The sequence below is a fragment of the Hyperoodon ampullatus genome (assembly GCF_949752795.1).
Source record: "Hyperoodon ampullatus genome assembly, chromosome: 7".
NCBI lineage: Eukaryota > Metazoa > Chordata > Mammalia > Artiodactyla > Ziphiidae > Hyperoodon > Hyperoodon ampullatus.
In genome coordinates this window covers 87,223,777-87,235,805 of record NC_136920.1, presented here as the reverse complement: position 1 = coordinate 87,235,805, position 12,029 = coordinate 87,223,777, and the positions used below count along the sequence as shown (strand labels likewise).

General features: G+C 47.1%; 1 protein-coding gene across 2 annotated transcripts in view; it reads right to left on the bottom strand.

Moving 5' to 3' along the window:
* Positions 1-288: 288 nt before the first annotated feature.
* ETS1 (ETS proto-oncogene 1, transcription factor) overlaps positions 289-12,029 on the bottom strand; it is a gene marked incomplete at both ends in the record, with an annotated part of 54,791 nt that continues 43,050 nt past the window's right edge. For both annotated transcript variants that reach the window (XM_079707626.1, XM_079707627.1), the window contains 2 exons: positions 289-504; positions 1,693-1,811. In XM_079707626.1, the coding sequence (XP_079563752.1) occupies positions 289-504; positions 1,693-1,811 (335 nt within the window). The remainder of the gene's footprint in view (positions 505-1,692; positions 1,812-12,029) is intronic.

Sequence of the window (12,029 nt, the reverse complement as noted above, 5' to 3'; positions counted from 1 at the left end):
CTCTTCCTCCCTTAAGCCAGATCCTTCAAGCTTCTAAGAAGGCCCTTGTCTCTCTCCTGAAAATCCGCTCAAGAATTTCCTGTCCCACCCACCCCACAAGTCCTGGTTCTCCTCCTCCAAAGGCGCACAATTGACTATAGCTGCAGCTTACTTAGCTCCCACCCCTGAATGTAAAAAAATGAGTTCTGGAAAATTAAAAATAGAATAACAATTAAAAATTAAGAGTCCGACCAACGTGGTTGTTCTTTGAAATGTCTCAGCAGAGTTTCTCCGGCCCCTTGTTGTCCATCACTCATCAGCGTCGGGCTTGACGTCCAGCATGGCATGCAGCTCCTCGGGCGTGTACCCCAGGAGGCTCTGCAGGTCACACACAAAACGGTACACATAGCGTTTCCCCGCCGTCTTGTGGATGATGTTTTTGTCATAATAGTAGCGAAGGCCACGGCTCAGTTTCTCATAATTCATCTTAGGTTTGTTTTTCCTTTTTCCCCATCTCCTGGCCACCTGAAATTTAATTTTAAAAAAGGAAGAGGGGTAAACATCTACAGGATAATCCAAATATACACGTTTATTTGCCTGCACCAGTCCATGGTGACCCATGATGTTCAAGAGAGGGTTAGAGATTCATGTACACACAAGTTACTTTTCTGACCAATCTTTTCTGAATTCCAAATTTCAAGGGTTGGGCAACGATGACAGTGAAGTTGATTCTTTGAGTTGATGAAAACACAGTGACCCTGAACTTCTAGGGAATGGAGTTAAAGCATCTGATATTTAAAAAGAAAAAAAGAAAAGCAACACTATAGTGTCTCCTCTTACCCTGTATTATTAATAGAATGTCCTTGCTTTGAAAGCATGAAATCTAATGCAAGGGATGGACGGCTGAGCTGCAATCACACCTGCCTTTCATCAACAGGAAGCATTTTTTTGGTACCGGGCACAGGGCTCCTCATGTCTGCCGGAACAGAGAGGTTGTCTCTCTTGTTCATTGTTCTTTATCCTCAGAATTGGGCGTGGCACAGAGCAACCACTCGCCAAGCATTTTTTGTTTTGTTTTGTTTTTGTTTTTGTATTGAAGTATAATTGAGTACAATGTTGTGTTAGTTTCAGGTGTACAGCAAAATTATTCACTTTTATATATATGTATATTCTTTTTCAGATTCTTTTCCCTTAAAGGTTATTACAAAATATTGAGTAGAGTTGCCTGTAGTATACAATAGGGCTTTGCTGGTTACCTATTTTATAAATAGTAGCATGTATATGTTAATCCCAAACTCAATTTATTCCTCCTCCCCTCACTAAAGCATTTGTTAATGAAAACACAAGTTAATGTGAAAATTGTACCAATCCTCCAAGGCCTCTCAAATTGTCAGACCCCTTCCATATTCACAGAGCCACAAGGCCAGGGAGGGTGCAAAGTCGGAGAAAGCAACTCGTGTCTACAAAGGGCCTACTAGGTGCCAGGCACTTTACGGGCATCGTATCAATTAATCCTGGAAAACAAATGGCCAATGTAGATATTTTCACTATTTTCCAAATGATGAAACTAAGGCTCAGACGAGGTCACCCAAGTAGCAGGTGGCAGAGCTGGGATTTGAACCCTAGAAAACGTCATCAACCCCACAGAACCCATCTCCAGAGCTCTCTCTCATCCTCCCTCAACAGAAGACTCTGAAGTCACTCCCTTCTTACCTCATCTGGGTCAGAAAGCTTGAATTCCCAGCCATCTCCTGTCCAGCTGATAAAAGACTGACAGGATTTATCGGTGAGTAATTCCAGAAGAAACTGCCACAGCTGGATTGGTCCACTGCCTGGAGACACAAGCCATCGTGAATCATTATACCAGACGCTCCACACTCTCAGCAACTAATCCCATCACAGGGCACTCCCGACCCCTCCTCTCTCAGCCCATCAGCCAGGGGAAAATGAAGGTAACACAGAGCACAAGCAATACAGGAGGCGCTAGGAGCTTGAACAGACTGAACAGGTGAAGAATTCCTACCAAAACAGCCTTTAAGACAGAATAGCAATTGCCTTATTTGGATCGACTTAAGGGTCAGTCCATTGTTATTGCTAAGCAAACTCCAGAAAGAAAACACTGTATCGCTCCTCTGAGATATTCTAAGGCAGCATAATCTTTTTTGCCTTCAAAAACGAAGTCATTATTTTTGCCTTACAAAGTACTCAAGGTATGAACCAAGCAAGGAATGCCTTTGCCAGTTCCAATGAGAAGTCAAAGCCCATTAGCACCCTCTAGATTAGGGAACCTTTGGCCCCTGATTTTCGAGGGAGAAGGATCACTACTCTAGGGTGATCTAACAAGGAAACAGAAGTTAGATGTTCTTTTGGTCGTAATATTCCTCTCTACCAACATCCCGTCCCCCAGGCCACCTACCGGCAAGCACCCAAACCAAGAAAGGGAAGATAAGCACTTTGGAAGGAACTAACTTGAAATCTTCAGAGGTCAGGTGAGGACTGTCTCAGAAATTCTCCATGGGTTCAGTATACTCTAATTTGTACACACACACACACACACACACACACACACACACACGTCTCTTGTCTTAGTCATCAACACTGCCAAGATCTTAGTTCTAGAAGGCCTGACATACTCTGATTATCAATTTGTCTTATGCTCAAAGCTTTATGCTACATAGATTTCCTTCTAGGATAGCTTTCTACTCAGAAATGACAATGCTGCCAGTGATTCCTACCTAGTTTATGTGTGTAGCTACAGAGACAGATATGGGTTCAATAGTCCATGACGCTTGTTACAAGTCTACACTGTGCTTTATAACACCATCTCAGAAGCAATCTGGACATGGTGTGGCTAGGAAAGACCCAGTCCATGTAGATGAAGAAAGCCTGGCACGCTCTAACCCATACAGGAAAACTTGACTGTTTTTAGACTCTGATCCTCAACCTGAGTTTCAAATTTGTCTGATCCAAAGTAAATTGAGATTCAATAGGAAACAAGCTTTACGTTGCCTCTCAGTCTAAAAAATAAATGTCCTTTATGACCTCTAAGGGCAAACTTTTGTTATGTCTTACACGTCTATAAGGCATGTTCACATGCACCATTTTGCTTGCTCCTAAAAGCCACTCTCTACCCTCCTTATAGGCAAGGCACACTGGGCTGTTTCCATTCTACTGGTGCAGAAAAAGGTGCTCAGAAAAGTGATGTGACATTGCTTCAGGCACAATTAGAAAATGGTGGGCCTACTGCCCGGGCCTTGACTCCCAGGCACCAGGGTAACCTTGATGGACGCCTATGAGCAAACAGCAGCTGGTTTGGAAGCTTCCTTTGAGCTCTGGGACAGCCAAAGGAAGTAACTGCTATAGCAACAGCTTCCTAGGGGTCCCTCCTCAGCACAGCCCAAGCTCAACAGGGAAAATGAAATATCTCTACCTCATCCTCAGTCTGAGTACTTTAAACCCATCTGGTAAGAAATAGCTCACACAAATTCTAGAATTAAATGATTCAGCAAATGCCTATAAAATATATTAACGTTCGAGGAAACAGTCCCAGGAACTACACTGGTAAAGCCTTACCCTTCTCTGTTTCTACCCCTCGCTGAAAAACAATTTCATGGACAGCTCGGACACATTTGCAGGTTTCTTAGCAGTTGGATAGTCACCAGCTACCACCCTCTGCCTGGGGTAATGTCCTAAAGTGACTTCCTATGGGCAATCACTAAGAAGTCATCCAGATGGACAGGAGTAAGAAAAGAGATTTTTATTAAGAAATGCTGTGGATTTTTTGGTGGCAAAATAATAAGAAAAAAGCAGTTATAATAGCCCTTGTGACATAATAGATTCCCTGAAGAAGTGGAGAATGAGTATAGATACCCTCAGAATCCATGAAAGGAGACATGTAAGGAAAAATCAACTACTACAGTCCAAAACTATGTAAATAAGCCAGGGAGTTCACGGTCCTCTCCTGGGTCAATACCACACACCACAGACATGAGAGAGAGCGGGGGTGCTGCTTTCAGACACCTGGCAAAGGAAAATATGAACAGCAGCTATGATTTACCATGTACCTACTATGTACCGTAGTAACATGTGATGCTTTATAGCATCTTATTTATCCCTCACAATAAGTCCATGGGTGGAGGCTGTTGTTATCGTATTCATTTCTCCCACTTTACAGCAGAGAAAACTGACCCACTGTGAGGCTAGATAACCTGCCCAAGGCCATGCAGGTCAGAAGTGGTGTGGCTGGAACCCAGGCAGCCTGACCCCCAAATTCTTCATCTCGACACTCCATTTCCCCTAAGCAAGACCAACCCAGAAGCTGGCATCTAAACTTCCCGCTGGCTGCAGTGGTCCCAGGGATCAAAGGACCTGGCTTTATAAACACATCTTCTCTTGCCCGCCTCTCACAGCAAGCAGTCCAGGACACTGGGTGGCCAGTGGCCCTCCAGACAGCCGTCACTAGTGACCTTGGTGTCCACCGCCACAGGTGGCACTTCCAGCCCAGTCAGGTCCCCTCGTGGTCACCGTTAGTCTATGTAACTTCATTATTTCTCCCCCCACTAGTTACCTTAAAACGTCTCCCACACTACTTGTCTTAAAATCCCTTTGGGGAGACAAGGGGGTGCTAATTATACCAAGCTGAGGAAAGGGAAAGAAACATGGGGATTTTTGTCTCCAGGCAAGTCCTGGCCATTGGCTGGGAACAGCAAGCACATCCCGAGTCCGGGGAGGGAGGTTCAAGGGCCACCTCCGTCCTCCACCCTCGAGACGTGCGTCCATCAAGTGGGGAAGGGACTCTGATTAGCGTCGCTGGGACCAGCGCGTGAGGAAGGGACGTCAGACAGAACTATTGCTGCTACCCATGCTGCCACTTCCCGTACTGCGATGTCCGAGCCGCAGGCCCTGCAGCTCCAGACCGTTCTCTGTGTGCATCGGACCCCTGGTGTCTACGGATGTGGCCGAGGGCGGGGTGGGCCCTTGCATGTGGGTGTTTTCGCTTTTCCCTCATTGTGAGTCTTCCTTTGCTCATAAGGAACATAAAGGTGAAATCTGGGAACTGGGAGCCCAGGTCCTAGGTGTGGTGTCCTCTAACTCTTTTTTTTTTTCCTATTTACAGAAGGGAAGAGGGAGGATAAATACGAAAACCAGATGCCTAAAGAAAGCACAGGGCCTGGGATGGGGAGTCTCTGCTGGGCTGCACAATAGCAAAGTCAAAACAGCGGTGATGTCAGCTCAAGGCTCCTTCCTCAGTTCTTGAGGAAAAATCCAGCCAGCCCACTCAGGCCACCCGTGCACACAGGGCTCCCACCCAGGGCTTTCTGGAAGTTGCTGCTAACCCTTCAGAAAGCCCTCACGGTGACCCCGATGAAAGGGATCCGTGATGCCTCCCAGAGATTCCTCTCTTGTACACTTCTGATGACACCCCGACCCTCCTTTTGGCTGTGGAGGCAACAGAAATGGGAAGGACATGGGGTTCTTTTGCCGGCCAGAAATGCTGGGTCAGGGCAGGAATGCGGGCGTCAGGACGGCTCGTCCGCTGGCTGGACCAGTGGACAGTCCAACGCGGGAGCCTGTTTCCACAACAACGGGGTTGTGGGAGGGCCCGGGAGGGGAAATCAGGGCCACCTGACAGGCCAGCACTTGCAGGTGGCTCTGGGGTCCCTGGTGACACTGGCCTCCTGGCCAGCACCCGAGTCCAGGCCCAAGGCAAGTTCTCAAGCGCCAGACTTGTGCAAACAATGGCTGAGGCTGGCCCTCCCGGTCTGAGCTCTCCCAGGGGCTGTTTCTGCAGCGCTTGGAGTTGGTCTGCTCAAATCCTCCGGGCCGGCCTCCATCCTGTGCCCTCCCTCCGACACGCCCTCACGTGGTAAAGCCTTTTCCTCTGTTTTCCTGGCACCTCCTCTCCGCTCTGGGCCCAGGCCCACACACCCACCCAACTGGACTGTGGTCCCAGTGACCTTTGTCCCAGGGAGCAGAGAATGGTACTAAGAATAGTGCCAGTCATGGGAAGGGGGAGCTCATACACCAAATGTGACTCACAATGGTGTCCCTGTCCAGGGGCCCCGAGGCAGTCAACGGCGGCCTTCACCAGGCTGCCCTGGGGTGTCACACTTCAGGAATCCAGTGGCATCACTGGGAAACTATGCTTCAGAGCTCTGAACCGCAACAACAGAGGGGTCCCTGTTAGAAGGAAGTCTCTCCCCCAGGCGGTGCGGGAGGGAGGGCCCCTGCCCCACTCACACCCCCCCTACCCCACCGTCGGGCCCCCTCCCTGGCCGCAGTGGGGAATTTCCTCTGACTGCTTTGTTCTTCTCGGCTTCTGGGGGGAAGAGGAAAATTCTTAGTGCAACACTGACAGTCCTGATCTGAAGACTATGACACAATCTCAGAAGAGATAACATCAGGTGCGTACCTGGAGGGACCCCAAGTCAGCAGAGCAAGTCACACGAGGATGCTTCCCTCCAGAGGGGACCCTCAAAGCACTTCAAATCCAAGGCTACAATCTCTTTTTTTGTTAAGGCAAAGCTTCAAGTAAAGTCTTACTCATTTGGTTGTGTATGTCCCTTCTCTTTGTCTAGGGACTGGGAGATCCCCATCGATCTCAATGACACAGGGATGGTTATTTTAAAAGCCCCTGCTTTTTTACTCCCTTGCTCCGAGGCTAAGAAGTGAGCAACTTTGGTAAAAGGAAAGCAACAGGCTAGGATGGGATGTTAGACAGGTGCTCCAGATGCTCAGGATCATAATTCTTTCCATGTGGCCATGTATAGGTATCTTCTCAGTGTCTAGGCTTGGGGGTTGCCTGCCATGGCAATGAGCTCACTGCTCATGAACCGGGGTCAGGGTGGGACTTCAGTTTTTCCTTTCCAGTTCAACTGCAAGTTCTCACTCTGTCACCTGTGCCCAGCGCGAGGTTAACACACAAGAGTGGAGCCCGGGGCAGCGGCTCTCTCGGGCAGCCTCCCATCATGCTCTGCTTGCACCAAGACCAGCTCTGACAGCTTTGTTCTCCCTGCATCTCTCTCACCACTAGAACACATGCTCCAAGGGCGGGGACTGTGTGTTTTCACTGCTGTAACCCAAAGCCCGGGATGGTGCCTCACCAACAAACACCAGCTATCAAAAAGCTATTTGTTGTTAAGTGACTCCAGCTGTTGGCTCCCTGCAAGCCTGGGCTGCGTCTGATTGACCCCTCTGTGTTCAATGCCAGGCCTGGGACCTCATCTCGGACAGGTGCTCGGTAAACATTTACTGAACGGCATGATTCAAAACAACCCTCCTCTGCAGAAAGGTGTTGGGGTTTAAAAAAGCGACCCAAACTGCTTCTCTCTATTAAACTATATTTGGGGGCAAACAATATGGGTGACTCCCAGGCTATGTTTCATCAACATGGGCCCCAAAATAAAAACCACCACACCTCCTGTCCTTTGGGGAATTCATTTGCTACTTTGAGAATCTAATCTCTGTAGCTCGACTCTCAAAGTCAAATACCTCAGTGTGGGCAGGACACCACATTTATTTTAACCTATGAAACTCTCATGGTTGGTCACCCTTGCAACAGGGTTCACTCTGCCCCAATAGCACACATCTGACAGGTGGTTCTAAAACAGAGGAACGGGACCGACTGGCCCCTCCCTTTCACCCAGGTGTCTCTACCCACAGCCAAACGATGATGGCAAAAACAGAACACTCAAATCCAGAAATGACCCATCTGTTCACAAGTGTATCTGTCTTTCAGACTACTGCAGGAGTGCCCACCTCTGGAGGGGGTGGGTCACCCCGGAGTCTGAGCATCACCCCCTCTTGTCAACCCCCTTCTAAATTATCATTCACTTGGAAGATCTCCAAGTCCCTCTGTTTCCATTCAGTCCTTATGAAACGACGTTTAAGGACAAATTGAACAGAAAGCATCCTGTCAGTCTCTTGCCCTCTGGGCCAAACTCACCATGAAGCTGCACTGTCTCCTGCCTGAGGATGAATGAGCCAAGAGATGTACTGCTGGATGGTCTGGCATCCAGAGTGCTGGGATTTTCAAAAGAAGGAAGAGTAGAGACTGCTTCATACTTTGGCTTGGCCTTATGCCTGCAGGTGCCTTTTCCCACTTCTTCTGAGTTATGTCCCTCCTTTGCCCTCAACTCAACCCAATTTCACCTGATCCCCAACACAATCTGTATATGTACGATACATTCTGTAACTGGCCAAGGTGCCTTGGTTCAGTGAATCACTGTAGATCAATATGTTCTATACACATGTTCCTCTATCAATGGCTAGTAACACAAGGGTAGCAATCAGGGATACGAGTTCAAATAATTCAACTCATAACCACAAACAACATTCTAACAGGCACTTGAAAAACACACCTCATGGATGTCATGAGGGAAAACACGTTCATGCCCTTGTGTTTATGTATTGCTGGTATAGCCAGGAGTTAACAATGGAAACAAGTTAGAGAACAATTAAAACCAGCTTTTAATGTCAAGTCCATGTCTCTGACACATTAGACCAAAAGAAAGGAGGAAGCATTTCAAACAATTTAAACAAACAAACAAAGATGTCAGGCATTGGACATACTGACGGAGAGATAACAACAGATAGTATCCTATAAAATGAAAATGTATACAGGATGGTGGGAAATGCCCAAAACAGGGAGTCGAGTGTCTAGAGCTTTGATCCCAATTCTTCCCTGATTCACTGAGCGATCTCATGCAGCTGGTTAACCCCTCTGGGCTTTAGTTTATCTATCCCTAAAAAGAAAATAGTTATCCCTGCTCCTCTCTACTTTATAGAGATGTAGATTAAGTCCCTATTATTAAAAATAAACATAAATATAAATATATGCATATATATATAAATAGCTGACCACAGCGCAGAGCAGTTTGGGAACAATATAAAACACGACAACGGAGGGAATCCCCTGGCGGTCCAGTGGTTAAGAATCTGCGCTTCCACTGCAGGGGGCACGGGTTCAGTCCCTGGTTAGGGAACCAGGATCCCACATGCTGTGCGGCGCAGCCAAAAAAATAAAATAAAATAATAAAACACAACAATGGAAGAATTAAACAACAGAAAAAAATATTTTTAAAAGCAGACTTTTCCAAAAGGAAAACAAGAGGAAAAAAAGATGGAGCTGAAAAAAAATAGCAAAAGCACTAGATCAAATTCAATTATTCTTCCAAGAATTCAACGGGCCTTTTACATGGCAACTTTGAAAAAGGAGAAAGTTAGAAGCTAAGACAAAATGGTTCAAGTATGTAAGTGTAAAATGTTTTAAACACTGTAGATGAGAATAACCAGTTAAGGTTTTTTAAAGTGAGGGATAACTCTGAAGTTCTTGCTCTAATTCAAAGTAGGCAGGCACAAAAAGATAGAGCAGATGCAAACTGCTTTGCAAGTGAAAGTATCACCGACATTTTATGGTTTGGGGAAATCTTGGCCACAGACAGACTTAGATCCTCTTTTCCCCAGTGCACGTTTTTCCCCTCCTAATCATTTACACTCATCACCAAAGCACACCCCACCTAATAATTATGTAGGGCTGAGCTAGAATGAGTCCAGCATTCCCCACAAATGTCTGTAGTTTGGCCCTAGAGACAGATCCCATCGGTATTAACTGAAGGAAGAGCGGAAAGTCTTGCCCAGCTATCAATGTCCAGGACAGTCTGGGGAGCCAGTCTGGTTGGCTGGCAATGGGTCAGCCGGGCTGCCCCACCTGGGAAAGACGAAAGTGAGGCTCACTTGAGTCTGCCTGGGGCCTGAGAACAAGACAGTTACACACTTAAGTGTCTGGAGGAAAGGCCCTTGTTTTTGCTTGGGCTCCTTACACCTGCGTGTGTTCAAGTACACATGTGTGGGGTTGGCCGCAGGGAAAGGAGACCCTTCCTCTCTTAAAGGGGAAGCCTGTACTCGAATGCAGGCACCTTTCCTCCAAACCCAAGAACTCTGCCTAACCATGTTCAATCTGCCACTCAGACACACACTTGGACAGTGAGCCAGCAAAGCTCAAGCCAGGAAGTGGGTTTCTTTACAGCTTTTCCTCCTGATGTCTTCGAGGTAACTGATTGTTTTAAGAAGTCACCAGAAATGGGTAAGGTTTGGATTTGATGGTACGGAGTGAAATTTTTGTTTAGAAACCAAAAAAGAAAAAAAAAAGCTTTATATCACTAATGTAAATGTCAAAAGAAAATGCCTTCCTAAGTATGTAGGTGACAAGAAGAAAGAAGGATGTCTTCACTGATTAGAACTAGAAAATAGGACTTGAGAGTTCTGAAGCCTGGACCTTTTCTAGTAGGTTCTCAAATGCAATCTGAGCTTTATTTTATCATAGGGGGTAAAGTTTCCCCCCTCATACCAAGTTTCCCCCTCGAGAAATGACTAGTTAAGGTATTCAAATTCTTGGGGAGGTGACTAGATCCTAAGCCATCATTTGAGCATATAACTTTTCAAGCCTTTATCTAGCAAGTAATTTCTGAACACCCCTCAAATGTAAAGCATGGTAGCCAGATTGGGTGGAATAACAGAAGAGGGTATTAAAAGTAGCGTAGAGGCAGCAGAAGAAACACTTCTGTTCCACCATAATGGGATGAGCTGAAGAGGCGCTACCCACGCCTTTAAAGAACAAAGGAGCGAGAACCCAGCCTTGAGGGGCCTTCACGAGAAACTGCACCCATCTCAGCTCTGAAGGTCAAACACCTCCACGGAGCCCAGCCCTAAGAGCACCTCTCCCACCAAGCAAGTCCCAGCCTCCTCACCGAGTTCAGACTTTCACATTCACCCACCTTAGGACAACTTTCACTCTCATTATCTCTCAGGGAGAGGTGAGTCACACAGCAAACAATGCAGTTCGGTAAGTTAAAGTCAACAATAGGCACTGAATCCAGAAGCCTGTCATGGGCCACCAAGAGCGTCGGGACCATGGTCTAGAGTCCTGCTGTATGACCAGCCAGACACCACGTTGGTCAGTCAGGGATGATGGAGCCATGACCACATGCTGCTGGGGCCCTCTGGCCACAGGGAGCATATGTGACCCCATCCACCCTGTCCCCACCAAGGTCAGGCTTCCTGGGGCTGCTCCAGCCAGGAATGGCACAGAGGGCACATGAGGCCATTCCTGCAAGACAGAGAGCTCCCCGACTGGGCAACGTTGACCGAGGATTCCCATCAGCCTGGCCACACCTCTCTTGGAATTGAGCTGCAGTTGGAGGTTCTTCCTACAAATCTCCTTCCTACCTGCGGCACAGCTTGAAGGCTCCCCTGCCCTCTCTTCCTCTTCCCACTGTGTCCTTCAGATGTTCTCCCCCGAGTCTAATCATGCCTTGGCATCTGCAGACCCAAACTAACATGCTACTAATGTTGGATATTTTCCTACAAATTGTCTGATGTTGTGAAAACCTGTGAAAGGCCTCTCCTTTGTTGTTTGCTGTGTGACTTTGGGCTAGACTTCTTCCCCCTCTGAACCTCAATTCCCTCCTTTGTACAATGAGGATAACAAATTTTTCCTCATGTGGTCATTGGAGACAGTTAAAAAAAAAAAGAATGCGTATGAAAGAGTCTAGCACATCGTAGGAGCTCAACACACATGTGGGTTGAGCTGAATAGCTGAAGTGACCTAATCTGATATGAAATATTGGCTGTGCCCCCAAGATACTGCCCGGAATTACTGGAATTCTGTAAGTCAAATCCATCAGCCCCTGACCTCGAAGAATGTAGAACTGTATTGAAGGACAGGTCTGGAGAATAATACGAAACAGTGGTAACAACTAGCATCTAGAGGGTGCTTCCTGTGGACCTAGCACTGTGCTGGGTGCTTTCCATAAGCTATTCATGTAATTCCCACGATAATCCTAGGAGATAGGAACTCCTATTGTGACCATTTTGCAGATGAGAAAACTGAGGCACAGAGATGTCAGCTTGCCCACAGTCACGCAGCTGGTCAGTGGCAAAGCCAAGACACGCTCAGGCTGCCTGGCTCCAGAGTCCATACTCTTAACCCCATGAAGATGAAGCCTCTGCAACATACCCAGTGGTCAAACAGCCTGGATGGTCTCCTCTCA